Here is a 27,925-nt window from a genome sequence, read left to right on the forward strand (position 1 = left end):
GAGAGACATGGCAGTAGAGAAACACTTACCATGAGCTCCAGAAGATAGAACTCACACTCCAATATCTAAAATATAAAAAGAACAACATTTAAGTATGGTTTTGGAAGTGAAATATAAATGAAAAATGGTTTTAGATAACCCCGATCTGATAGGGCATACATTATTCATTTTGTATTTTTCGATGAGCACAATTTATCTAATGGCATGTGCCAATACACAGTTTTGCAATAAACTTTAACACTGAATAGACACACTGTTATTTTGAAAACACTTGATTTCTGAGCTGCAGGAGCAATTGGAAATATTTGACCCTTCTCGGCTTAAAGTTTTTATGGTGATGTGTATAGAATGTCAAATTAAGTTTACATCATTTTGAGTTAGAAGGAAAAAATATCTAGTTTATTTGACAAATGTCTTTGTGTACTGTTATTCAATCCCCAGTCTCAGTATTTGGTGGTAGATCCTTTTGTCTTGATAACCTTTAACAAGCAATTTTGGTAAGTGCTCATAAACAATGGAATCTTGTGGAATCATCACCCATTCCTCTAATCTAAAGCTGCCATCTCATTGATGATTATGGCTTTAGTGTCGCAACTGCTTTCCTAACATCCCACCAATTCAAATCTGAAGACTGAGAAGGCAACCCAAAAATATGCCAGGACTGATTCTTTAGACAAATGTTGGTTGACTTGGAAGTGTGCTTCATATCATTGTCCTGCTAGAAAGTCCAACTATGACAATGCTTCAGTTTCACCAAAGGCGGCCTAACATTCCTTCTCAAAATGCTTTGGCATTTATGTAAATCCATAAATCCAGTCACATGGTCAGGATTCTAATTTGCCACAGCAGAAAATGATCCTCACATTATCACTGACCCACCTCCACAGTAGCATGATGGTTTCTCATTCATTGCTGTCTAAGAACTCAAAGGTCAAGCACATTCAACAGTTATTTCCAGCCTTTCCCAAGAACAGAGATTTTTCAGCTTTTCATAAATCTGTTCACAATATCATGTACAGTAGACGATTCCCCCACAAAGTTTGGCACAAAGTGGTAAGCCACTACCCATCTGTGACTGCAAAGACTGAGCTTTTCCATACCCAATAATGACATCATTATCCATCATCAATTCACCTGTTTACTGGGGAATGTTTTAACTCTTATTTTGCCCCTTTTCCAACTTTTTTGACTAAGTTGAAGACATTAAATTTATTGTGTGTTTATATTTACAAAATACAATCAAGTTGGTCAGCCAAAACATTAAAGGTAATGTTTTTGTAATTTTGTCAGTTAAATAAAGGTTCCTGAGAATTAATAAACCAAAGACTGAATTAACATGTTGCAAGCAGTAAATAAAAAAAATGTTTATATACAGTGATGCCGGACTCACTCCAATCCGGTTTTCTGCTGGCACAGATGCCAACACACTTTTATTCTGGGAACTCGGCTAGTGTTGCGGGACTTTTTGGTCGTTATGATAGAAACACCATGGCTAAGCCAGCTTCACCAGAGGAGGTGTGTCAGCTCTTTTTAAAGCAGGCCCAACATTTGTAAACATTACATTTGAAATGTGTTTATATTTATAAAATACAATTAAGTTGGTATAATTTTTTTGTACTTTTGTCAGTTAAAAAAGGTTCCTGAGAATTAATACATCAAAGTCTCTTGTTAGTACTGTATTTTACAAAATGTCCCATTTGAAATGTGGTTTGTATTTAGGTATATTATTTGCAGTGTAGCTTGCAGAAGATATCAGAAAAATGCCACTTATTGATTTGTCATTGCAATTATATTTGCTTGCTGACAGCTTCCTATGATTGAGATCCTCTTTTTGAATTTGTTCAAACAATAACCCTTACTGCTTTTCAGAAAGCACTTAACACCAGTGTGTGGAAGAGGAACCATTCCTAGTCTAATTTCCCAGGGCAGCATGCCACTTTGCCACAGTGATGACACTTTGACGCCAGGGCGTTTGGAAGAATGTCATTAAGGATGGCAGAAACAGTGACGAATGCTACATGACTAAAGTGTGCTTCAGCATGCACACAAATGGGAGCGGCACGGCTGTTTGAGCTGGACAGGAAGCATGGAGTCTCTGTAACCTTTCCACAATGTACCAATTTATCATTGACTAATGAACTAAGAGGATTAAAAATTTACATGAATTTAAAAATCATTTTGATACAAAACCAATGTTACTTACATGGTTCATTCTGTATGGAAACTCCTTAGGAAAGGCATAGGAAAATCGTGTTTTTACTGGGGAGAAAGAACACAAATTTAGTGTTGAGCTCCTAAGGTGAAAAATATTAAAATCATTTTTGTAAAGTAAATCTATTAAAGAATAAATAAGGATAATAGATAAAATAGTAAGAAGTGTTCCTGAAGTAGCAATGTCATCAAAGACTTTCCCAATATAAGCACTGTTATAACCCTTGGAATATAGAAATTGATACAGTAGTATAGTATCAGGGAAATGCAGGCCCAAATAACAACTGCCCCTAACAACTGTTATTACTGGTAGGAGTATTTTATATTACTTTACTTACAAACAGAGGTTGCTGCAGAAATGAGGCGAGTGTTTGAAACAACTCCAAATTCCTTCAAAGACAAATAAAACATTGTTACTTTTACAGCAAATGCTAATCACAAAAAGCAGTATTCCATGATCTTATTTTTACCTCCACTTTAGAGGCTAGAAATACACACGTAGGAGCCATTAAAAGTGGGTCTATGCTCTTCAAAGAGTACCTGCAAGATAAGACATTACAAAAACTGCATTATGACTGATTCGGTACACAAAAATATAACAATTTTCCCCAATTAAATTCTAATTAGGGATGCATCAATACCATTTTTTCCCAACCGACTACAAATACAAGTACATGTATTTTTGTACTTGCTGATACCGATACCAATACCTCCATTTAGAATGATGGAGTTAATGAGTTAATGGAGTTAATGAGTTGAAGGTTATTAAATATTTTTGCAATGTTGGTGTTTTGTTGTTATGTTTTGTAGAGAACGATCAGGTCAGAAATACTGTAAAATGTGTGTGTGCCGGTGTATTCTGATATAAACTATATTATCCCCTGTCCCACCTGTTTACACTCCTCTCCAGCGTTTCCCCTCACACCGTATCCTGCGTTCTCACTGGCTGTTCGACATGTCACTCATTCCCAGTCGCACATCTCAGATCAGATATCTGACATGCTAGAAAACTCGATCCGGTCGCCGAGCGCTCGGCGAGCCGGTCGGATCGGGTTGTTGAGTAGTTCACACTTAGCGATCGAGAGCCGAGTTTTGATCGCCGAGCGAACGCCGAGTTGCTCCCGAGCCGGCAAATCTAGCGTCGACCAGTCGCCGAGCGAAAATCAGGGCAAAAATCGTGTAGTGTAAACTAGGCATAACGCAGCAACGTGCACTAGGCACACGGTATCGGATGTTTAGTATCGGAGTCTCGTTTGCGAGTACGAGTACAAGTAAATGAGCGCGGTATCGCGCAAATACCCGGTACCAGTATCGGTACTCATGCATCTCTAATTCTAATGTATTCAGTTTCAGTTCCACAACCAACCCAAGAGCGTCTTGGTAAAATAATGAATAAATATGACGCAGGAAGTAAATAAACTTTCTTATATATACAGTGATGCCTGGCTCATTCCAATCAGATATTTTTTTCTGGGAACTCAGCTGTGGATCTTTTTCCCTGTTGATGGATAAGCAAGTTGTCCAAGAGGAGGTATGTGGGCCCAACATTTGGATCCATGCTGAGCCTACTCCCAGTTATATATACAGTGTATCACATAAGTGAGTACACCCCTTACATTTCTGCAGATATTTAAGTATATCTTTTCATGGGACAACACTGACAAAATGACACTTTGACACAATGAAAAGTAGTCTGTGTGCAGCTTATATAACAGTGTAAATTTATTCTTCCCTCAAAATAACTCAATATACAGCCATTAATGTCTAAACCACCGGCAACAAAAGTGAGTACACCCCTAAGAGACTACACCCCTAAATGTCCAAATTGAGCACTGCTTGTCATTTTCCCTCCAAAATGTCATGTGACTCGTTAGTGTTACTAGGTCTCAGGTGTGCATAGGGAGCAGGTGTGTTCAATTTAGTAGTACAGCTCTCACACTCTCTCATACTGGTCACTGAAAGTTCCAACATGGCACCTCATGGCAAAGAACTCTCTGAGGATGAACTCCAATATGTACTGTGAAATACTGAAGCAGAGCATGATCCCCTCCCTCCGGAAACTGGGTCGCAGGGCAGTGTTCCAGCATGATAATGACCCCAAACACACCTCTAAGACGACCACTGCTTTATTGAAGAGGCTGAGGGTAAAGGTGATGGACTGGCCAAGCATGTCTCCAGACCTAAACCCAATAGAACATCTTTGGGGCATCCTCAAGCGGAAGGTGGAGGAGCGCAAAGTCTCGAATATCCGCCAGCTCCGTGATGTCGTCATGGAGGAGTGGAAAAGCATTCCAGTGGCAACCTGTGAAGCTCTGGTAAACTCCATGCCCAGGAGAGTTAAGGCAGTTCTGGGAAATAATGGTGGCCACACAAAATATTGACACTTCAGGAACTTTCACTAAGGGGTGTACTCACTTTTGTTGCCGGCGGTTTAGACATTAATGGCTGTATATTGAGTTATTTTGAGGGAAGAATAAATTTACACTGTTATATAAGCTGCACACAGACTACTTTTCATTGTGTCAAAGTGTCATTTTGTCAGTGTTGTCCCATGAAAAGATATACTTAAATATCTGCAGAAATGTGAGGGGTGTACTCACTTTTGTGATACACTGTATATATATATATACACTGCCTGGCCAAAAAAAAAAGGTCACACACTCTAATATCTCGTTGGACCGCCTTTAGCTTTGATTACGGCACGCATTCGCTGTGGCATCGTTTCCACAAGCTTCTGCAATGTCACAACATTTATTTCTGTCCAGAGTTGCATTAATTTTCCCCCAAGATCTTGTATTGATGATGGGAGATTTGGACCACTGCACAAAGTCTTCTCCAGCACATCCCAAAGATTCTCAATGGGGTTCAGGTCTGGACTCTGTAGTGGCCAATCCATGTGTGAAAATGATGTCTCATGCTCCCTGAACCACTCTTTCCCAATTTGAGCCAGATGAATCCTGGCATTGTCATCTTGGAATATGCCCGTGCCATCAGAGAAGAAAAAATCCATAGATGGAATAACCTGGTCGTTCAGTATATTCAGGTAGTCAGCTGACCTCATTCTTTGGGCACATAACGTTGCTGAACCTAGACCTGACCAACTGCAGCAACCCCAGATCATAGCACTGCCCCCACAGGCTTGTACGGTAGGCACTAGGCATGATGGGTGCATCACTTCAGCCGCCTCTCTTCTTACCCTGACTCATCAGACCACATGACCTTCTTCCATTGCTCCAGAGTCCAATCTTTATGCTCCCTAGCAAATTGAAGCCGTTTTTGCCGGTTAGCCTCACTGACAAGTGGTTTTCTTAAGGCTACACAGCTGTTTAGTCCCAATCCCTTGAATTCCCTTCGCATTGTGCGTGTGGAAATGCTCTTACTTTCACTATTAAACATCTCCCCGAGTTCTACTGTAGTTTTTCCACCATTTGATTTCACCAAACGTTTAAGTGATCGTCGATCACGATTATTCAAGATTTTTTCCGACCACATTCCTTCCTCGAAGATGATGTTTCCCCACTGTCCTTCCACTTTTTAATAATGCGTTGGACAGTTCTTAACCAGATTTTAGTAGTTTCAGCAATCTCCTTAGATGTTTTCTCTGCTTGATGCATGCCAATAATTTGACCCTTCTGAAACAGATTAACATCTTTTCCACGACCACAGGATGTGTCTTTCAACATGGTTGTTTAACAAATGAGAAGCTACTCACTGCATCAGTTAGGGTTAAATAACTTGTTGCCAGCTGAAACAAAATCACCCATGCAGTAATTATCCAATGGGAGGCTCTTACCTATTTGCTTAGTTAAATCCAGGTGGTGACCTTTTTTTGGCCAAGCAGTCTACCAATATGGTATATAGTAGGGCTGGGCGATATGGATCAAAAAATATATCTCGATATTTTTTTATCCCATAAGGTAATAACAAAAAGACACTTCTGAGACAAAGCTACATGTTCCAAATTTTTTACAGGCACTTTTATTAAAATTCATGCAGGGGAAGCTTCACACAAGAACTATTTTTACTTAAAAAAAAGAGCTATTCTAAGAAAAAGAAAGTTGTTTCTAAGGTATCTCCTGTCGTGTAATGTAAACGTTTTTTCAAAAATCCACCCAAACTTTTTCTCAACAGTTGAGGGAATTTTTGGCTAGATTGTTGGGAATGGTTGGGTGAATTGTTGAGGGAACATTTGTTTGGGTGAATTGTTGAGGGAACGTTTGGGTGAATTGTTGAGGGAACGTTTGGGTGAATTGTTAAGGGAATGGTTGGGTGAATTGTTGAAAACCCAAACGTTTTCTCAACGATCCACCCAACCATTACCTCAACAATTCCCCCAACCATTCCCAACAATCTACCCAAACGTTCCCTCAACGTTCCCCCCTCATGTTCCCCCCCCTCATGTTCCGTCAACGTTCCCCCCAAACGTTCCCTAAACGTTCCCCCCGAACGTTCCCCCACGAACGTTCCTTCACAAACGTTCCCTCAACGTTTCCCCCGAACGTTCCCCCACGAACGTTCCTTCAATGTTCCTTCACAAATGTTCCCCCCGAACGTTCCCCCAACGTTTCCCCCTGAACGTTCCCCCCTGAACGTTCTTCCACAAACGTTCCCCCCGAAAGTTCCCCCAACGTTCCTTCACGAACATTCCCCCAACGTTTCCACACAAACGTTTCCACAAGAACATTCCCTCAACGTTCCCCCTCAACGTTTCCTCAACGTTTATTCACGAACGTTCCCCCAATGTTCCTTCACGAACATCCCCCCAACGCTCCCCCCACGAATGTTCCCCCCCGAACGTTCCCTCAACGTTCCTTCACGAACGTTCCCCCCGAACGGTCCCCCACGAACGTTCCTCCAACGTTCCCCCACAAACGTTCCCTCAAGGTTCCTTCACGAACGTTCCCCCAACGTTTCCCCACGAACGTTCCCTCAATGTTCCTTCACGAACGTTTCCACACAAACGTTCCCTCAATGTTCCCCCCGAACGTTCCCTCAACGTTCCCCCACGAACGTTCCCTCAATGTTCCCCCTCAATGTTTCCTCAACGCTCCCTCCCCCCAACGTTCACTCAACGCCCCCCCCCCCCCCCCCCAAACGTTCCCTCAACGTTCAGAGGCATGCTGGTACATACCGGATAGCAATTACAAATATATTGTCTGGCCCTTTAAGAATGTTAAGTGCACTATAGGGCGCAGGGAGCGAGTGTGTAGGGAAGGTGTCGGAATTTATCGTTTCCGTCTGTGTTCGTGTTCTTCTGTTGTTTAGCACTGAGCTTGTGTGACATTAAATATAGCGTTCTTGTTAAACCCCCCTCACATGTTTGGACTTTATACATTATTTTATGTATATGTCGCCACAACATTTACATTAATATTTTTTTACCATATAGAACTCAGTTCTGTAATACAGGCAGAACTAATCGTTAATGTTACTGTGTAACTATTACAACATTTCATGCATTTTAATCAGCGTTCTGCTTCATGCACTTTATTATTATTTAACAGCTTTATTTGTTGTTTAATTGCTGTTTGCTCCTTGTTTACTGCAGAGTTAGTTCTTGCAATTTTATTAATTTTTGGTTGTTTATTGGCCAAGAACAAGAAATACTATAATAGAAGATAAATAAATAAATGAGTCTCGGACGTCGGGCGATCATCCAGTATAAACTAACACGACCACGTACAACATCCAGTACAGAAATCACTCCCCATAATGTTTTTTACAGATATAGCAAATATCTATACATGCACATCACATATACAAACACAAGAGTCAGAACAACAGGAGATGCACCATTATGTTATTATTACTGTTTATAACACTTGTGCTTGATTTACACTGTTTAAATATGAAGTAAATACATGCATGTCAGCGTGTGCATGCGCTTGTATGTATTTCCGTTTTCCAATATTGGTTTTTGAAATGAATAACGACTCGTTTTCTTGTTTTTCAACTTTGGAATTTGAAGCGAAAAACAAATGACCAAAGGTACACGGAGCTGGAACCTTTTGTCTGGACTTGTTTTCGGCGTTCTCTACAGAATACATGATTCTGCTGCTCATCTGACACTTTGAATCCGAACCATCTCCAAATAATTGAGCCATTATTATTCTTTTTACTAAGCAGCTCCTCCACCGTCTCCATGCTATCATGGGAGTTTTACTTACAGAAATGTGTTCTGAGGGCAGAAAGAATTGGCGGTGGGGAGGGGCGAGTTGTGTTCAGTGAGGGAGAGAGGCGGGGCAGGTGAACATGCGCAGAGACTAACTGGGAGAAGAGGAAGACGAACTGTCGGATCTAATTGGAACGCAACATCTATATCGATATAGACGATATTGTCTTATCTTATATCGCGTATGAAAATATATCGATATTTTATAAAATCTTGATATATCGCCCAGCCCTAGTATATACACCTATTTTCTGCTGAAGTTACATGCCATAGCTAGTTAATATTTTAAAAAAAAGGTTTTAAAAAATGCAGATTGCTCACTTACCTTGCATAGAAACGTTTGAAGTAAACAGTTGCTGTGGCAATAACTTGCTGTCTAAGTTTCAGATGTTCCCCCAGAGCCTGGATAACTAAAAATCATTACAAATTACAATCTAACTCTGTCGCTCTTAAACACATTACATTTAAAGATTACATTGCTAAACACATTTTAAATAATCTACTAAATAATCAACTAAAACTACAGTGGCACCTTACCAAAATTGTTGTAAACCTGAAATGCAATTAAGGATAAAAAAAAAAAAAAGAATAGCTTCCTCTCTACTACTGCTGATGAGAAGGACTACTGAGGCTGTTATCAAAAAGCCAGGGTCTGACATGGTAATTTACACTTTTGTGATGGCATCAGTAATGCAGAAAAGTACATTACAATTTAAGAGCAACAAATGCTGCCTTTAAGACGACATCTTTTCCAGGGACGTCCATAAATGTTTCAAAATGAAAATGCTCCGGTGGCACAGTGGTAAAAACATGTTAGCACACAAGAGCTAACATCTGAAAGGTTTCGAATCTCACTCTGGGGATAATGGGGATCAGTGTGCAATACCGAGTGCCATAGAGTCGCGTGGGTAAAAAGATGATTATACTGCATACGTGTTTGAGGAGGGGAGTGTTAGTCACTTATCTCCTTGGTCAGTAGTCAAAGTCAGCAGCAGTAGAGAGGAAGCAAAATGCAGTTGGGCATTTAAATTTCATCACAGGACAAGTAATCACTGGTACATTAGTTCAAGTTTTTAATGTCAAACACAGTCATAGACTATTTTGTATCTTCAATTCACCTCACTTACATGTCTTTGGACAGTGAACTAATTTGGGTTCAAACTGTCTGTAATAAAAATAAAAGCAAAAAAAAATCATAAGACATGTCTAGTAAGAGCTTGCAATTAATTGTTTGCTACTGGGTACCATTTCAAATATACTTCCATGATGCTAAACTGTGACAGTGGTAGCCTAGTGGGTAGAGTTTTGGGCTATCAACCGGAAGATTGGCGGTTCAAATACAGGCTCTGCTATGCATCCAGTGTTGGGTCCTTGAGCAAGGCCCTTAACCCTCTGCTCCAGGGGCGCCGTACGATGGCTGACCCTGCGCTCTGACCCCAGCTTCCAAACAAGATGGGATATGCGAAAAAAGAATTTAATTGTACTGTACATCTGTATATGTATATATGACAAATAAAGTATATCTATATCTTCTATCTAAACTGGTCTGCTCACTGCGTATATGTTAATTTCATTGTTTTACATTACTGCCATGTTCACTAAACTCTGCCTTTTTTCTTTAAATAGAGTGTAAACACTGTAATATGTTTTATACTTTGTTGTGATGATATGAGCTTGCCGGTTGTTGGTGAACAATCCACTAATGGTTAGTTATCAATTAAAAGCAATTGACTAAACCTGAATCTCTAATACATAATTAGGGAGTAAATATACTTTACAAATGTCAGCTTTTGTTGTTATTATTATTTTCAAAAAAAATGTTAATTGTGGTTTCTTGTGAGATGCATAACAAATAAGGAAGTTGAATGAATTTATTGAAAACCAAGTCGTTGTTGTTTTACCATTTGCGAAAAAAATCTGCAGTTTCCAGTACTCCTCCTCTGTAAGGAACTTTAAGTCTTTCTGACGCTCTTTTAGCAGGTCCTGCTTATCCAGCACCCACTGCAGGCTGTTACAGAAAAAGAAAGAAAGAAAGAAATTTATACATAAAAGGTTTGGCCAAAGATGATGTAGAAACAAGACATAACACATGCTGAAAATAATTTTACATATGTTGCATTGACCTTATTTAAATGTCAATCATTTTTTGAAATAATTATCAAATAATAGCAATGCATTGATTATTTTCCATATATCAAATTGTAGAGATAATTTAGTAGTGTTTTATCAGGTGATAAATTAACTTCTAAATGAGAAAAACTTCTAAAATTGTCATATTTTTATTATCAAACTTTTTATGTAAACTGGTAATTTTATGAAGCAAATCTACCACAGATGGGCACATTTAAGGTAGATAATTGCCAGCCTTCACCGAATGATCAATAAAAATCATCAGCTGTCAATTTGGTAGAAATATTAACATGGTATGGCATGTGTTTTTGGTGTATTATGCACAACCGTTAACCCATTTTGGCCACTGCGGAATTAAAAAAAAAAAAAAAAAAAAAGAGTCCAAGATTAAAAATAATGGTATCAAAAAGTTTCCATTTAATTTTTTTTGTTACTGTTATGCTGATATGAGGAGAGATGAGGGCAGTCAACCGCAATTATAAACTCTTTGCATCATTCTTCAGCAAGGTTCACATCAGGACTTAATGCAGGCTTTCTCAAAGAAGTCCAAAGTTTTATTCTCATTCATTCTTAGGAGCTTTTTGGTGTGTGTTTCAGTGCATTATTCTGCTTCCTAACAGTCGACTGTATCTTCTGCTCTGAAATGCATAGCCTTCTAATTTCATTGTGACCAGTGCACACATTCAAGTCATTCAATGCCTGAGGCAGCAAAGCACCCCCAAAACATTACTGAGTCTCCACCATGTTTAGCAATAGACATAGTGTTATATTCTCCTTTGACCAAAGAGTTGGTTTAACTTGCTCACGATAGCATAAAAAAGCAAGATGAGTAATTTCCCACATTAGCAGCTTGAGTGATTGCTTGGTTGAAAACACTTGCAAGACTAATTAAATCCGAACAGACTGCTTAATGTTTTTACTTGTTTTTTAAATGTTTGGGTGGTTTGCAAACCAAATCAAGGACACGTGTATAGAAGAATAAATTGCAAGGGTATCAATATATTTATCTATGTCTGTATACAAGATGCAGTAAAGCATTACCTTAAATATATGGTATATAGTTAAATATAGTGGGGAATTTAAGTATAATAATATTTAAGTAAGATTCCCTGCTACAAGAAGCAATTATGGTGAGTGTAGTTGTTCGAAGTTTTACGGAAAAAGTGCATAAACAATATTAACATTAAAAACCAACAGAATTCATTACAACACAATTCATAGTTCCCTTGAAAAGAGCAGTCACTTGAAAAAAGGTTGCAGAATAAATTGAAAGCAGCAAGAACAACATTTACATAGTAAACTAAGCAATAAACTGTGCCTTAATCATATATTTCTACACCCCCACACAAAACTGCATGTACAATTTGCACACAATCATTTATACAAACCATAACAATGGTCAGATACAACAAAAATTCAACAGTTTTAGCAATATTTCCAATCACGCTCAAGCTCTCAATCTGCCCCATTTTTTAGAGAAATAGGAGTTGTGTGCCGCTTTTCCAGAAGTACAAAAGTGTGATCATCAAATTATACAAGTACTATACTTGGATAAATCTGGATAAAATCTTGACGTCTAAACAATACCACAAACTCAAAGATAAAGTCAACAAAAGTTCAGAGTTAGTTCTAAAATGTATTTATTTATTTATCTGACAAAAAAACAGTTACTCATAACACAAGATTCATCAGTTCACAAGTTTAATGTCAAACACAGTCATGGACAAATTTGTATCTCCAATTCACCTCACTTTCATGTCTTTGGACTGTGTGAGGAAACCGGAGCTCCCGGAGGTAAGCCATGCAGACACGGGGAGAACATGCAAACTCCACACAGGAAGGACCCGGACCACCCCACCTGAGGATCAAACCCAGGACCTTCTTGCTGTGAGGCGACAGTGCTACCCACTGAGTCACTGTGTTGCCTAGTGCAATGATAGTTCAGCGTTTATGTACTTAAAATGTTGACGTTCTTAAAAGCAGCTGCTAGCTAAGCAACTTCTGTTTCACAATATAGAACAAGCCAACAAATGTGGGCTATAAAAACCCCTATTTCCCAGGTTCATTTAAACAACTAAATTCGAATATCATTCCACTCGAACCATTACTGACAGCTTTACTTAAGAAGAACGTTACACACATATCTTACCACAAACAGACTCGTTTCTGATAAACAAGCGTCAGCTAGCTGCTAGCTACAGCTAACGTTATAAAGCGCCAAAGCGCAAGAATTATTAAAAGCGACAGTAAGGATATAAGGTAAAAACTTACTAATGTGAACTCTGCCAGAAGTTCCCTGCCATTGTGCATAAACAGAGGTAGAAAAAATAACTTTATATTGTTTTAAAGTTGAAGACAGGAATGGACGCTTTAATTTAACTGCACAACAAACACTCGGACCATTCTCTGTCCTATAGAGAAAACATTCCGGAAGGAAACACCACTAGTTCTAACTATGGTTCCGAAAAGCCAAATAAACCAAGATTCCAGGATGACAAACAACAGTTAACCACAAAAACACAAAAAAAATAATAACAACGCAGTTATGACTCTGGTGTCAGACGTTGAACTACACTCGCCTAAGGCTTAGATTCTAAGCTTTAATAATGTGATAAGTAGATCTCTATGTACAGAGTGCAAACCAGTGGTGGTTCTTCAATCCTTTTCATGCATGAAATAAAAAAAAAATCTGAATTTTTAGGGTTCGTTAAGTTACTCAAAATATTCTGTTTTATTTTAAAATTATTTAACTGTCCACATACATGGACGCCATGCAATAAAGGCAGAACATTCCACAACGACAATATTGAATATTATGTTTCTGATATTGACAACCAACAATAAAACACAGATTTTAGGAACAAAGAGAGGGAAAACACTCACAGTGGTATTTATAACTGTAATTATGTGTATGTGGAAACCCAGTAGCAATGTGGGTAATTATTAGAAAACATTCAGTGCTGATAAAGTAATAAATTGTTATATATTTACCCTAATCTAACTTTGTGTCAAATCATCTGAATGAGTTTGAATGTATCCATAATGCAGTGGCGATTTCTCTAAGACTGCGAGGGAAGCTCAGCTTCCCCTAAAATGTCAAAAATTAAATGGTCAAATATGTACAGTTGTGTTAACATTTCATTGACCACAAATGCGTTAGAACACGTTCATCTCGAAGGCGAGTTCGTTCAGAATCAGCTACTTATCACAAATCGACTGACTCGATTTTGTTAACTCCCGTAACATCAATGCATTTGCCCGTAGAAGTTGAGCGTCTATTCAGTTCAACGGGACTGCATGGAACGGTTTTTTTTATTGCTTCGAAACTCGCCGGTCATTGGATAAATGCCACGATTTTGTCCCGCCCCCGGACGCTGAGCGTCTCTGCGTCTCTCGAAAGACAAACTGCAACCCATTTCTTGGTATTTGCTTGGTGAAATTACTTGACCATTTCCATTGTTCATTGTGTAAATAAAACACACTCATAGTATTTGTTTCAGGACACTGGTCAAGTCCCTGGAAAAGTTATGATTTTTATGATGTAAGCCGACAATGAGCTTCCCCTCTTTGAAAGACCAGCAGCCGCCACTGCCATAATGTAACAGATAACATACTAGTTAAAACTTAGTTTCTTTACAGTATGTGAGTACAGTACTTATTCTTATTTCACATGAAAGCCTTTAAAGCAGTCAGGACAGTGGGCAACCTGACACTGGACACAGATGTAACTGGTTCTCTTACATTTCAAAGAGGCATCTCATAGTGTTCTTTGTGACAGCACTTTTTGGCCAGTGTTTCCCAATGCCATAGTGTCTGGGTTAGTCTTGGCCTCCATATGGATATATAAAGTTGCAATTTAATGCTGTAATATGTATTTTTTTATTACTATTCATGATCATAAATGGCTAAAATGGTTATTGTATTATAATGTAATTCATCACATCTTTGAAAAAAAAATTAAAGACAGACTAGCAGGTTACAAAAATCAGGCGTACTGCAATGTGACTCCCATGTGGACAATTGTTTTTTGTGTATAAAACTGTATTTACTCTAAATTTTAGTGTATAACATATATACGTCATTATCATACATAACTGTACAGTACATAGTTCTATTTTTACTACCTCAGTTGCCCTCATTAAATAAAAGTTCACAGATATGCCTGAGGCATGTAGCACATTGCTGTCTCTCTCTGCCATCTTAGATTGATAATGTCATCAAGCGATGAGTATTTGAAATACAGGATAGTAACCACTGTTACAATATTGCTATCAATTAACTAACACCGCCCTTAGGAGGCTTGAAAATGTGATATATTAACCCAAATTGGAATTGAAGTAACTGTTTTCAAATGTGGACACCATGCTTGAAAGAATTAAGTTTATTGTACAATCCCAATTTTTTTAAAAACATTTGGTGAAATGCAATAAAAAAAGAATCTGTAATTTATTTCTTTATTTAACCGGCAAAAATACAAAGAAAAGATTTCCAATGTTTTTACTGATCAAATTGTATTTTATACAGATAAACACATTTAAGATTTAATGACTGCAACACACTTAAAAAAGTTGGTGCAGAGGTACGTTCACCATTGTAATCATAGATTACTAGTTATAATAATGTTTCCTATTAATTACACTTTTTAATCATTTGGGAACTGGAAATACTAATGTTGCTGTTCTGCAAGTGACAATTTCACTTTAACAGTCCATGTGTTATGTGCCAAAATCCCAATGAACCTTTACATACATGACCATGCAGTGGGCACAGATGCACCCCATACCATGAAATGTTTGCTTTTGCATCTTTTGCTGACAGCAGCCTGGATGTTCCTTTGGCACAAAGAAACTGAGGTTCATTTTTTCCAGAAAGCAAGCTGAAATGTGGACTTATCTGTCCACAACACATGTATCACACATGTGTCTTTCAGTCTGTCTGAGATGAACTCGGGCTTAGAGAACAGCGTTTCTACTCAGGTCTGTGGAATTTCTGCAGAGATTTTATTTATGGATTTTCTCACTGAATAATAGGGTCTGGGGTTGCATTTATTGATATAGAAGAAGATTGTGTTTAAAGACAAGGGTTTTTCAAAGTAATCCCAAGCTTATAAGGCTATGTTTATCACAGTACCATGACAATCTTTCATGCAGTGCCATCTGAGAGCTTAAAAGTCACACACATTCAATAGTTGCTTTGCCCTACACAAACTGAAATTTTGATATCTTTTCACAATATTTTGTACAACAGATGGCAAAATACCTTAATTTTTTGCAATATTGATTTGAGAAATGTTTTTTTTTAAACGATGACAATGGTCTCACAAGGTTTGGTACAAAGTGGTAAGGAATAAAGCTTGAGCCTTTAGTGGATCCTCCTTTAATACTCAATCATGATACCTTCATCTGTTGTTCCCAGTCCACCTGCTTATTGAGAAATGTTTACAATTGTGTAACTTAAATATACTAAAAACCTTTTATTATTATTTTGCTTTTTATGTGTGTTACAGGCACCACATTCTAAATTTACAATACAAATTTACAAAGACTAACAGTAATTTCTTTGTACCTTTGTTTATTTATTAGGATTTTAATATCATGTTTCACACTTTGGTTACATTCATAACAGAAAAGGTAGTTACTCATTACACAAGGTTTATCAGTTCACAAGTTTTTGTTAAACACAGTCGTGGACAATTTAGTATTTTCAATTCACCTCACTTGCATGTCTTTGGACTGTGGGAGGAAACCGGAGCTCCCAGAGGAAACCCACACAAACACGGGGAGAACATGCACATTCCACACAGAAAGGACCGAGACCCCCTTGACCTTCTTGCTGTGAGGTGACAATGCTACCCACTGAGCCACCGAGTTTAGATGTTTCGATTAATCAGGTCTTGCTGTGACTAATTCAACCCATATAAGTGTGACAAATATGCAGAAATTAAAGAAAATGGAAAATGGCAAATACTTTTCAGAGTACAGTATGAATAGATACGTTATATACTATATACACCAATCAGCCATAACATTAAAACCACCTTCTTGTTTCTACACTCACTGTCCATTTTATCAGCTCCACTTACCATATAGAAGCACTTTGTAGTTCTACAATTACTGACTGTAGTCCATCTATTTCTCTACATACTTTTTTAGCCTGCTTTCACCCTGTTCTTCAGTGGTCAGGACCCTCACAGGACCACTACAGAGTAGGTGTTATTTAGGTGGTGGATCATTCTCAGCACTGAAGTGACAATGACATGGTGGTGGTGTGTTAGTGTGTGTTGTGCTGGTGGAGCGCTGCTGGAGTTTTTAAATACCATGTCCACTCACTGTCCACTCTATTCGATATTCCTACCTAGTTGGTCCACCTTGTAGATGTAAAGTCAGAGACGATCGCTCATCTATTGTTGCTGTTTGAGTTGGTCATCTTCTAGACCTTCATCAGTGGTTACAGGACGCTGCCCACAGGGTGCTATTGGCTGGATATATTTTTGGTTGGTGGACTATTCTCAGTCCATCAGTGACAGTGAGGTGTTTAAAAACTCCATCAGCGCTGCTGTGTCTGATCCACTCATACCAGCACAACACACACTAACACACCACCCCCATGTCAGTGTCACTGCAGTGCTGAGAATGATCCACCACCCAAATAATACCTACTCTGTAGTGGTCCTGGGAGAGTCCTGACCATTGAAGAACAGCATGAAAGGGGCTAACAAAGCATGCAGAGAAACAGATGGACTACAGTCAGTAATTGTAGAACTACAAAGTAGTTCTATATGGTAAGTGGAGCTAACAAAATGGACAGTGAGTGTAGAAACAAGGAGGTGGTTTTAATGTTATGGTTGATCAGTGTACTTTGTCTTTATATTGTGCGGTTATTCTTTATTTCCAACATTTTAGGTGTGACGTGTGTCTTTTCTTATGTTTTTATAGTTTTTCAGTATTACCTATTAGCTAAAAATTTAAAAGAACATCACAGCTTTTAGACTTTCCCGTGGTGAGAAATCCTATGGAACAGTTACTATCACGGGGAGATCATAATGAAGACAGGTCATCAGTCTATTTTCTGAGTTTCGCAGGGGTGCGTCAGATAGCTGAAGTGTTCGGTTAGGTGTTAAAGTCAGGTTCGACATTCCTCGCTCGCTTCCAGACGGCTTTATAAAGTCCTGCCCAGCCTGAACAGAGACACACACTCATTACAGCTCTTTCTGTGTCCAGCAGAGTGAAAGGAAACAGCGATTTTAACATGAGCCGAAGCCCGGAGCGTATGTCCTCCTACAGGAGACACTTTGAGGGGGCGCTGGCCTCCTCATCCTCCACCTGTCAAATCCGAGTCTCCAGCCCATCACCCCGCCGCCGTGAGACCCGCCACCGCTCCGCCAGCTACAGCCGCACCTCGCGCAGGGCTCTGTCCGGCACGCGCAGCTCGCGCCTCACTGGGTAACAGCAATGCATTTCATCTGCTAAATTCTTCCCACCTCTGATCTGTTGAACTGTTCCGTATTCTGTTTTCCAGTCTTCCCAATTCTGCTCTCTACTCTGATCTGTTGAACTGTTCCGTATTCTGTTTTCCAGTCTTCCCAATTCTGCTCTCTACTCTGATCTGTTAATCTCTTCCCTATTCTGTTTTCCAGTCTTCCCACCTCTGATCTGTTAAACTCTTCCCTATTCTGTTTTCCAGTCTTCCCACCTCTGATCTGTTGAACTCTTCCCTATTCTGTTTTCCAGTCTTCCCACCTCTGATCTGTTGAACTCTTCCCTATTCTGTTTTCCAGTCTTCCTACCTCTGATCTGTTGAACTCTTCCCTATTCTGTTTTCCAGTCTTCCCACCTGTTTTCTACTGTGATCTCTATTATTGTTCCATATTCTGTTTTCCAGTCTTCCCACCTCTGATCTGTTAATCTCTTCCCTATTCTGTTTTCCAGTCTTCCCACCTCTGATCTGTTAATCTCTTCCCTATTCTGTTTTCCAGTCTTCCCACCTGTTTTCTACTGTGATCTCTATTATTGTTCCATATTCTGTTTTCCAGTCTTCCCACCTCTGATCTGTTGAACTCTTCCCTATTCTGTTTTCCAGTCTTCCCACTTGTGTTTTCTACTGTGATCTCTATTATTGTTCCATATTCTGCTTTCCAGTCTTCCCACCTCTGTTTTCTACTCTGATCTGTTGAACTCTTCTCTATTCTGTTTTCCAGTCTTCCCAATTCTGCTCTCTACTCTGATCTGTTGAACTCTTCCCTATTCTGTTTTCCAGTCTTCCCACCTCGGTTTTCTACTCTGATCTGTTGAACTCTTCCATGTTCTGTTTTCCAGTCTTCCCACCTCTGTTTTCTACTCTGATCTGTTGAACTCTTCTCTATTCTGTTTTCCAGTCTTCCCAATTCTGCTCTCTACTCTGATCTGTTGAACTCTTCCATATTCTGTTTTCCAGTTGTCCCACCTCGGTTTTCTACTCTGATCTGTTGAACTCTTCCCTATTCTGTTTTCCAGTCTTCCCATCTGTGTTTTCTACTCTGATCTGTTGAAGTGTTTCATATTCTGTTTTCCAGTCTTCCCACCTCTGTTTTCTACTCTGATCTGTTGAACTCTTCCCTATTTTGTTTTCCAGTCTTCCCACCTCTGTTTTCTACTCTGATCTGTTGAACTGTTCCATATTCTGTTTTCCAGTCTACCCACCTCTGTTTTCTACTCTGATCTGTTAACCTCCTCCCTATTCTGTTTCCCACTCTTCCCTATTCTGTTCTCTGATCTGTTGAACTGTTCCCTATTCTGTTTTTCAGTCTTCCCACCTCTGTTCTCTACTCTAATCTGTTATATTCTTCCCTATTCTGTTTTCTAATCCTATCTAAAATATGATTCCCAACTTTATTATTTTTAAAACACTAAATAATGTTTGTTTTCAACTCTTTCTACCATAATCTGCAAAATACTTTCCTATTCTTTTTTTTATGTTATGTACTTTGATCTGTTATAGTAATAGTCTAACCAGCTTTATTTTTACTCTAATCTGCTATGTACTTCTCTGCTCTGTTTTAGTCTTTGCTACTCTTATTTCTTATCTGATCTGCTATATGTACTATATGTGTATCCCTACTGTACTATAAACTGCTATATTCTTGCCTACTCCGTACCATTTGTTTACTTATCTATGCTATAAATGTAACTTCTATATGATTTCACTCACTTTCTTAACCGCTTATCCAATCAGGGGCGGGGGGTTGGGTGCTGAAGCCTATCCCAGCTTTTCAATGGGCGCAAGGCACACAGTAACACCCTGGACGGGGCGCCAGTCCATCGCAGGGCAGACACACATACACACACATACACACACTCATTCACCTATAGGGCAATTCAGTGTCTCCAATTAACCTGACTGCATGTTTTTGGACTGTGGGAGGAAACAGGAGCTCCCAGAGAAAACCCACGCAGACACAGGGAGAACATGCAAACTTTGCACAGAAAAGACCTGGATCGCCCCTTCTATATGATTTAAATCGTTCAAATAATTTTTATAATCAAAATCGCTTAATGTGCAAATTTACATTTATGGCATTTATCAGATGCTTTTATCCAAATTGACTTACTGTACAGTGACAGTACGCTGTCTAAGCAACTGAGGGTTAAGGGCCTTGCTCATGGGCCCAATAGTGACAACCTGGCAGTGGTGAGGCTTGAACCAGCGACCTTTTGATTACTAGTCCAGTACCTTAACTGCTAGGCTACAACTGCCCTATTTCTTGCATCTCCCTGTACCTTGTCTTCTGAACTCTGTTTACTTTGTTGTTCTCTACTGTAATTTGATCCACTTTGCTCTACCTTAGACCAGCATACAGAATTTATGGTACTACCTTATTCTGGTTTACTGTACTCATGCACTCTACAGCACTTTAGCCTTCTAGAAGACTCCTTGCTTTGGTTCTATTTTTTCTGGTTCTATTATGATCTGCTGCAATATTCTCTACTGTACTCTACTGTCCTCCCACCCATACTTTATGCTCTTAATTATTGTACTTTACTGTTCTGCGCTGTACTCTGCACTACTGCACTTTTCTTATATATACTATATACTGTTCAGTATCACAGTTTGCTCCATGTGACCCTTTGTATTAGATTCTGTTGTAATGTACATCTTCACTGTACTGTTCTGTACTTTGCTATTCCTGTCTTCTTATCTCTACTGTGCTATTCTGTAGTCAACTGTTCTCCCTTATCTACCATACAGTACTTTTACAGTACAGTGTTTTTAGCACACCCCATTGTAAAATATTTAATGTAATGTATTTCATTCCACATTGTTTTTCATGGTAGTGTACTTTATTCCATGCCTCTCTTTTTACCATATATCAGCTTTTTTGCTCTGATTTTTCAGCAGTGTGAGTATGGGTGCACTGTGTGTTGGAATGGGTATTAAAGGACTGGACCTGGAAGCTGCTGCTGCTGCCAACCAAGCCTTCCTTAACACACGCACCGGTGAGAGGCAGGAGATGATTATCCTCAATGACCGTCTGGCTGTATACATTGAGAAGGTAGGATGTGTGGACATTTACCATTAGTTCTTTTCCCCTGGTTTAGAAGTGCACCAAATTGTTCTGACATGTTATTATAATGGTGCATTCCAGGTGCGTTCTCTAGAGCAGCAAAATAAAGTTCTGGAGACTGAGATTGAAGCCCTGAAATCCCGCTATGTGAAGCCTTCAGGTTTGCGCATGATGTATGAGGAACAACTGAGAGAGCTTAGGAGAGTTGCTGATCAGATGCAGGCCCAGAGGGTAAGTACAAAATCAGGAGGGTAAGCTCATACAGCACCTGATACTTTAATAACACAACTTTTTGACAACACTGCTTTAAACCGCACAGCCAAAACCACCTCCTTGTTTCTACACTCACTGTCCATTTTATCAGCCCCACTTACCATATAGAAGCACTTTATAGTTCTACAATAACTGACTGTAGTCCATCTGTTTCTCTACATACTTTTTTAGCCTGCTTTCACCCTGTTCTTCAATGGTCAGGACCCTCACAGGACCACCACAGAGTAGGTATTATTTGTGTGGTGGATCATTCTCAGCACTGCAGTGACAATGACATGGTGGTGGTGTGTTAGTGTGTGTTGTGCTGGTATGAGTGGATCAGACACAGCAGCGCTGCTGGAGTTTTTAAACACCTCACTGTCCCTGCTGGACTTAGAATAGTCCACCAACCAAAAATATATCCAGCCAGCAGTGCCCGTGGGCCTGCGTCCTGTGACCACCAATGAAGGTCTAGAAGATGACCAACTAAAACAGCAGCAATAGATGAGCGATTGTCTCTCATTGACTTTACATCTACAAGGTGGACCAAATAGGTAGGAGTGTCTAATAGAGTGGACAGTGAGTGGACACGGTATTCAAAAACTCCAGCAGAGCTGCTGTGTCTGATACCAGCACAACACACACTAACACACCACCACCATGTCAGTGTCACTGCAGTGCTGAGAATGCTCCACCACCCAAATAATACCTGCTCTGTGTTGGTCCTGACCAATGAGGAACAGCATGAAAGGGGGCTAACAAAGCATGCAGAGAAACAGATGGACTACAGTCAGTAATTGTAGAACTACAAAGTGCTTCTATATGGTAAGTGAAGCTGATAAAATGGACAGTGAGTGTGGAAACAAGGGGGTGGTTTTAATGTTATGGCTGATCAGTGTATATTACAACAACTGTCTCACAGCAAGGGTTAGAGTACGCAACAGCTAAGTTCTCACGGAAGAGTTTTAATGATGCACAACTCTTTTCCTTAAGGACATGTCTATTGCTGCTAAGGAGGCCATGGCAGCACAGCTGGAGATGATAAAGACCAAGTACGAAGAGGCACTGGAGGCCAGAAAAAAAGCTGAGCTGGACATTGAGGCCTTTAAGCCGGTAAGTGGTTAACACCAGGAAAAAGTTCCATTGACCTTTACTGAGACAAAGCAAAGGAAGATTATAATACTGTAACAGTAATTGGCGAGTTTTTCTGTACATTTATGTATTAATGAATGTTTAGTGATGAATATTATGCTTCTGTCTGGCAGGATGTCGATGCTGCCACTGCTGCTCGCATTGCCCTGGAGAAACAACTAGAGAACCTGGAGGTAGAGATGGAGTTCCTACAGAGGATTCACAAACAGGTATCATGTTTTGCTGACCTGCTCTAATTTAATTCTTATTTTCTTGATAGATTTAGGACCAACATTCAGTTGAATGACAGTGAGTTATAATATTAAATTGTGTATAAAAATGTGTCTTAACATCTTGCTTTGAAAAAGTGTATTCAATCAATGTGCAATTATTTAACTTGGACAGGAAATTGAGGAGTTGATGGCTCAGATTTATCAAACAGTGGCTAAGGTTGATGTGGCCTTTTCTCTGCCTGACCTATCCTCTGCCCTCAAAGACATCCAGACCCAGTACGACACCATCGCAGCACGGAACTTGCAGGTAGTCAGTTATTACCACAAATAAGCTCACTTTTCTCATTAGCTTTAGCTCTCTGTCACTCATTTTTATTACATTTCATATAGAAAAAATCCTATATACCCATAAATTACCAATATGATCTCTGTCAGTTTGCATTATTTCACTCATCATATCTCTAGGAAATGGATGCATGGTACAAGACAAAATTCCAGGACTTGAACTCAGCATCAACCCGGCATGTGGAATCTGTGAGGGGGATTAGAGAAGAAGTCGTGGGCTACAAGAAAGATGTTAGTGCACTACTATAATTTCTCATTAATACCTTTGTAGTTAAAGGTGAAGTGTATTTTGATGTATAGCATCTGATCTCTGTCTGTGTGTGTCTATAGATTCAGAATAAGCAGCGGGAGCTGGATGCTCTTAACACCAGGTATGAGACTTTGCTTGCCCAGATACGTGACAACCAGGAAAAATATAGAAAGGTGGAGCAGGATTTACAGGTAAATGAAAAATACCATACACAAAAAATTACCATGAAGGTAATAGACAATAGAAATGGAGTAAAAATGTAGATGGTTAAATAAATGAAATACAGATCAAAGTGTTGTCAAAATGTGTAAGTGGACTTGTAAATAAAGAACTATACAATAAATTTTAGACTATTTTTTAGATTATTTTCACCTTTAACAAAAGGCGTTATAAGGTTTAACTGAAGGGTCTGATTGTGATCAATTTTGCAGGATCGCATAGAGGCACTGAAGCTGGATATGAAGACAGTAAAAGAGAAGATAGCTCTGCTACTGAAAGAATATCAGGACCTTCTTAATGTGAAAATGGCTCTTGAGCTTGAAATCACCACCTATAGGTATTGTAATGTAGCTACATTATACTTAAGGGTTTGTGGTGGGTCCAATTTACTGGGCAAAATGTAAAAATTCACACACATGCACACACACACACCTACACACACACACACACACACACATACACACACAATTTTAGTTGCTGCAATTAACCTGCATGTCTTTGGACCCAAAAGAAAACCCACACAGACACAGAGGGACCATTCAGACTGCACACAGAAAGGACCTGGACCCATTTAATTTGTTAATATACATTCATTCATTCATTTTAGGCCTGCAAGATATTCCAAAAAAGTTGGGACATGGCTATTTAGAGCTAGTAATGAGGTTAAACAAACTAAAAAATGATGTGATTCAAAACAGGTGATTGTAATCCTGATTTTGTAAAAAAGCAGTACCCACAAAAGGCTTTGAGGAGCAAAGATGGGCATCTCTAATTTATAAACGAATATGCAAGAAAATTGTTTAAAAACAATATTTCTTGAAGGTTAGGAAAAAGATTTGCATATTTTGCCCTATACAATGCATAATATTATGAAACGATTCAGGGAATCTGAAGAAATTTCAGCATGTAAAGAACAAGGGTGCAAGCCTAAACTGAACACCTGTGATCTCCAATCCTTCAGACAGCACTGCATCAAGAACTGTCATTCATAAATAGCTAATTTAACCACATGGGAAAGAAGTTACATTCATAAATGCCACTTAAAACTTAACTTAAATGTTAACCATGTCCAGAAAGCAGTCTCAAGTTCTTTGGGCTCTGAGGCATCTGAAATGGACCATGACACCATAAAAATGTGTCTTGTGATTAAAAGAATAAGTGTTTCAGATCTTTTTTGGAAGAAGTGGACATTGTGTGCTCCAGACTAAAGACAAAAAGACCATCCATAATGTTATCAGCAAGAAGTCCAAAAGCCAGGGTCTGTCATGTTATGGGTTTGTGTCAGTGCTCCTGGCAAAAGTAATTAAAACATCTGTCATGGCAGCATTAATCACAATAAGTCCAGTGAGATTTTAGCGCAACATATGCTGCTTTCAATTTCTTTCCAGGGACGTCCAATATTTAATAACCACATACTGCACACATTACAAAGAAATGGCTGTGGAAGACGAGGGTACAGGTACAGGTACTGGACTGGCCTGACACCTTAATACGTGTTTAAGGTTTGAATGAAGAATGGGACAAAAAAACACCTGAAACACTTAAGCGCTTGGTATCCTCAGTGCCAAAGTGTTTTAAGAAGGAATGGCAATATTACAAAGTGGTAAATGCTTTACCATCCCAACTTTTTTTGGAATGTAAAAAACACTACATTTTGTAATTTGCATTTTCCATACTGCCCCATTTTTTTCTGATTCAGGTTTCTAGTTCACCTCATTTTAAAAAGAATAGCTTAATGTAATAAATAAAATAAATTCTCTTTAAAAGGGGCAACAACTGTTTTCCTTTTATTTCATATTTCCCTAGAAAACTAATAGAAGGAGAGGACACCCGGCTTTCGACCATGGTTCAAGGCCTTTCTCTGATGAGCATCACCGCTTCTGGAAGTGTCAGTGCTTTAGGCCTTGTCAGCACTGTAGGGGCCAGAGTGAGTGGAGCCTTGGCTGGGGTGGCTGGTGGTGCACCTCTGAACGCAGCAAATATGTCTTTACCTTCTAATGGCCAACCGGGAACCACAGAGGAGTTCACCGAGGAGCAAGCCGTGGAGATGACAGAGAGGAAGACTGTCCTCATCAGGTAAATTTAATCATAGCAATAAAAAATAAATACAGGGCTGGGGAACAGTATTTGTCCTACCCTATGTTTAAACTCATTTTAATATAAGAAAAAACATAAATAAACACAAAATGAAGCTTTAACAACTGCAATTAAACATTTTTGTTGTGATGAGTCTTTTACATTGCTGTGGAGGAATTTTGGCCCACTCTTCTTTACAGAATTGTTTAATCAGGCTGCTTTGGAGGGTTTTAAAACATTATGTGCTGCTGTTTGAAACCTTTTAACCTGCTTTATATTATGAGACAGGTTTTATTTAAGCAATGTGTAGATTCAAACAGGTCTGGTAGTAATCATGACTGGGTGTGGCTTGTGTTTGGTTAACTGGTTTAACTGATTTAGTATCAAAGGAGGCAATTATCTTCTCCACATAGGACCATTTTGGGTTTACTTGGTTGTTTTTTTTTGTCTAATATTTAAAGTACTTTGATTTAAACCGCTCAGGTGGCGCAGCAGTAAAATACATTGTATCAAATCTCAGCTCTGCCATCAAGCTGGGCTGGGCGGCCATATGAACAACGTTTGGCTGTTGTTCACACAGGGTAGGGAGACGAATAGGGACCTCATAACTGATGCAATTAAGACCTCTGCTGGCTGACTGATGGCGTCTGCACAGAGTAAAGGAATAATGCATTCAATGTGTGGCTCTCCGTGCACAGGGCTGATTCGCATATGAACTCGCCTCGTGCAGGTGAAAAAATGCAGTCGGCTACTGCTCAGGTGTCGGAGGGGGCAAGTGTCAGTTCGCTCTCCTCAATCAGGGGCGGGGGTCAGCACCAGAAGAGAGGAAGCATAACGCAATTGGGTAAAAATGGGGAGAAAAGGTATTTAAAAAATGCAAAAAAAGTACTTTAATTAGCAAATATGCAAAAACATGAAACAGGGAAAAGAGCAAATAGTTTTTCACAGCAATGTAGCATCTTTTATAAAACATCTAAACCTTGTTGAGTCTTAACGTTCTACTAGAATTTGACTACTAGTAAATGTATTTTATTTTGCAAATAGAAATTAATTTACATAATATTTTGTTGAAGCACATTTTGACTTTATTCCAGCATTCAGTTTTTTTGGGTAGAAGTCTATCACAGGAGCTTTTATTATAAATTAAAGTAAGAGATGCGCTGATTTATAAATTATTCTCAAAATTTGACATTGTTTAATTATATTTCTGAATATGTGTTGCACATTTCTTAATGCTAATGTTATTTCTTCAGAACAGTTAAGACAGATGAGGATGTCATTCAAAGGGACACACAGGAACGCACCATCACCATCTCTGGAGCAGCAGATGAGACCGAGAAGTAAACTATCATGCAACTACAAAACCATCTGAGCTTAGAAATCTCTACAAGAACCTTTTTTAATGGAAATTAAAATGAATTAAAACCAGTATTTACAAAAGGACAATCAAAATAACACTTTATAATAGTTAAATCATCAGAATATATAAATACAATACAGTAGTACATTGATAAAAAAGTAAATACAATTTACTGACCCTTTTACATATACAACCTCGGAAGATTTGTTTTTTAAAAACAGGTTTAAATTTTACATTGTGAATTCTGTTCTTATTAGTAATTTCTGTGACTGAAGACGAGAATGAGTTCTAGAGATTGCATGTCATGTCACATACAAAATTCCTTGCTGTCTACCTCGTCTCGTGGTGCTCCCATGCTACTAAACTTGCTAATGCACTGGATTTTAGCCTTTCAAAGATTCTTTCTTCTAATTCTTAACTGTGTGTCCTGTAATTCTGTTTAAACCCATGCACAAATAAACTTCACTGCAAAGCAACTGTTTGTTTCTTCTTTTTTGTGGGGGGTGCCTACTGACTGGAAAAAAAAACCTCTAAGGTCAGTCACCTTAAGCATTAGGACCTTCACACCTGCCTTTTTACCAGGCAAAAGTGGAGAATCTCCAGTCACAAGCACAGCATCTCAGGTCCCAGACCCTGAATCTCTAGTCCCAAGCACAGCATTTCAGGTCTTAGGCACAGCACATTTAATCCCAAGCACAGAATCTCTAATCCCAAGCAAATCATCTCAGGTCCCAGGCCCTGAATCTCCAGTTGCAAGCACAGCATCTCAGGTCCCAGACCCTGAATCTCTAGTCCCAAGCAAAGCATTTCAGGTTTTAGGCACAGCACCTTTAATCCCAAGCACAGAATCTCTAATCCCAAGCAAATCATCTCAGGTCCCAGGCCCTGAATCTCCAGTTGCAAGCACAGCATCTCACACCTCAAATAGTCAAATAGCAGCATCTCAAGTTACAGGCACAGCACTTTCGGTCCAAGGCACAGAATCTCCAGTCCCAAGCACAGCATC

At 39.1% G+C, this 27,925-nt stretch overlaps 2 protein-coding genes across 2 annotated transcripts in view; one reads left to right on the forward strand and one right to left on the reverse strand.

The window, feature by feature from the left end:
* ccnc (cyclin C) overlaps positions 1–12,906 on the reverse strand; it is a 31,096-nt gene extending 18,190 nt beyond the window's left edge. The window contains exons 1-7 of the mRNA XM_063004518.1: positions 12,785–12,906; positions 10,285–10,391; positions 8,709–8,793; positions 2,682–2,751; positions 2,550–2,601; positions 2,204–2,259; positions 30–65 (exon numbers count right to left, since the gene is read on the reverse strand). Of these exons, the coding sequence (XP_062860588.1) occupies positions 30–65; positions 2,204–2,259; positions 2,550–2,601; positions 2,682–2,751; positions 8,709–8,793; positions 10,285–10,391; positions 12,785–12,816 (438 nt within the window). The 5' untranslated portion in view covers positions 12,817–12,906. The remainder of the gene's footprint in view (positions 1–29; positions 66–2,203; positions 2,260–2,549; positions 2,602–2,681; positions 2,752–8,708; positions 8,794–10,284; positions 10,392–12,784) is intronic.
* A 4,855-nt stretch (positions 12,907–17,761) lies between these two features.
* On the forward strand, positions 17,762–26,903 carry ngs (notochord granular surface). Its single transcript, XM_063004536.1, has 11 exons — positions 17,762–17,955; positions 20,885–21,041; positions 21,135–21,284; positions 22,299–22,418; positions 22,571–22,666; positions 22,842–22,976; positions 23,135–23,245; positions 23,345–23,455; positions 23,696–23,820; positions 25,290–25,559; positions 26,813–26,903. Exons 1-11 carry the CDS (start codon positions 17,762–17,764, stop codon positions 26,901–26,903), a joined length of 1,560 nt encoding a protein of 519 aa, XP_062860606.1.
* The last annotated feature ends 1,022 nt before the right edge of the window (positions 26,904–27,925 follow it).

The sequence above is a fragment of the Trichomycterus rosablanca genome, chromosome 1 (assembly GCF_030014385.1).
Source record: "Trichomycterus rosablanca isolate fTriRos1 chromosome 1, fTriRos1.hap1, whole genome shotgun sequence".
In the NCBI taxonomy this organism is placed as follows: domain Eukaryota; kingdom Metazoa; phylum Chordata; class Actinopteri; order Siluriformes; family Trichomycteridae; genus Trichomycterus; species Trichomycterus rosablanca.

Bases quoted from the DNA above. Each gene is read 5' to 3' on its own strand.
- ngs (XM_063004536.1), top strand. From the start codon at position 17,762: ATGAGCCGAAGCCCGGAGCGTATGTCCTCCTACAGGAGACACTTTGAG. The intron at 23,246-23,344 runs GTTAGTGCACTA...GTGTGTCTATAG, and splicing joins TCGTGGGCTACAAGAAAGAT to ATTCAGAATAAGCAGCGGGA. The intron at 25,560-26,812 runs GTAAATTTAATC...TTATTTCTTCAG, and splicing joins AGGAAGACTGTCCTCATCAG to AACAGTTAAGACAGATGAGG.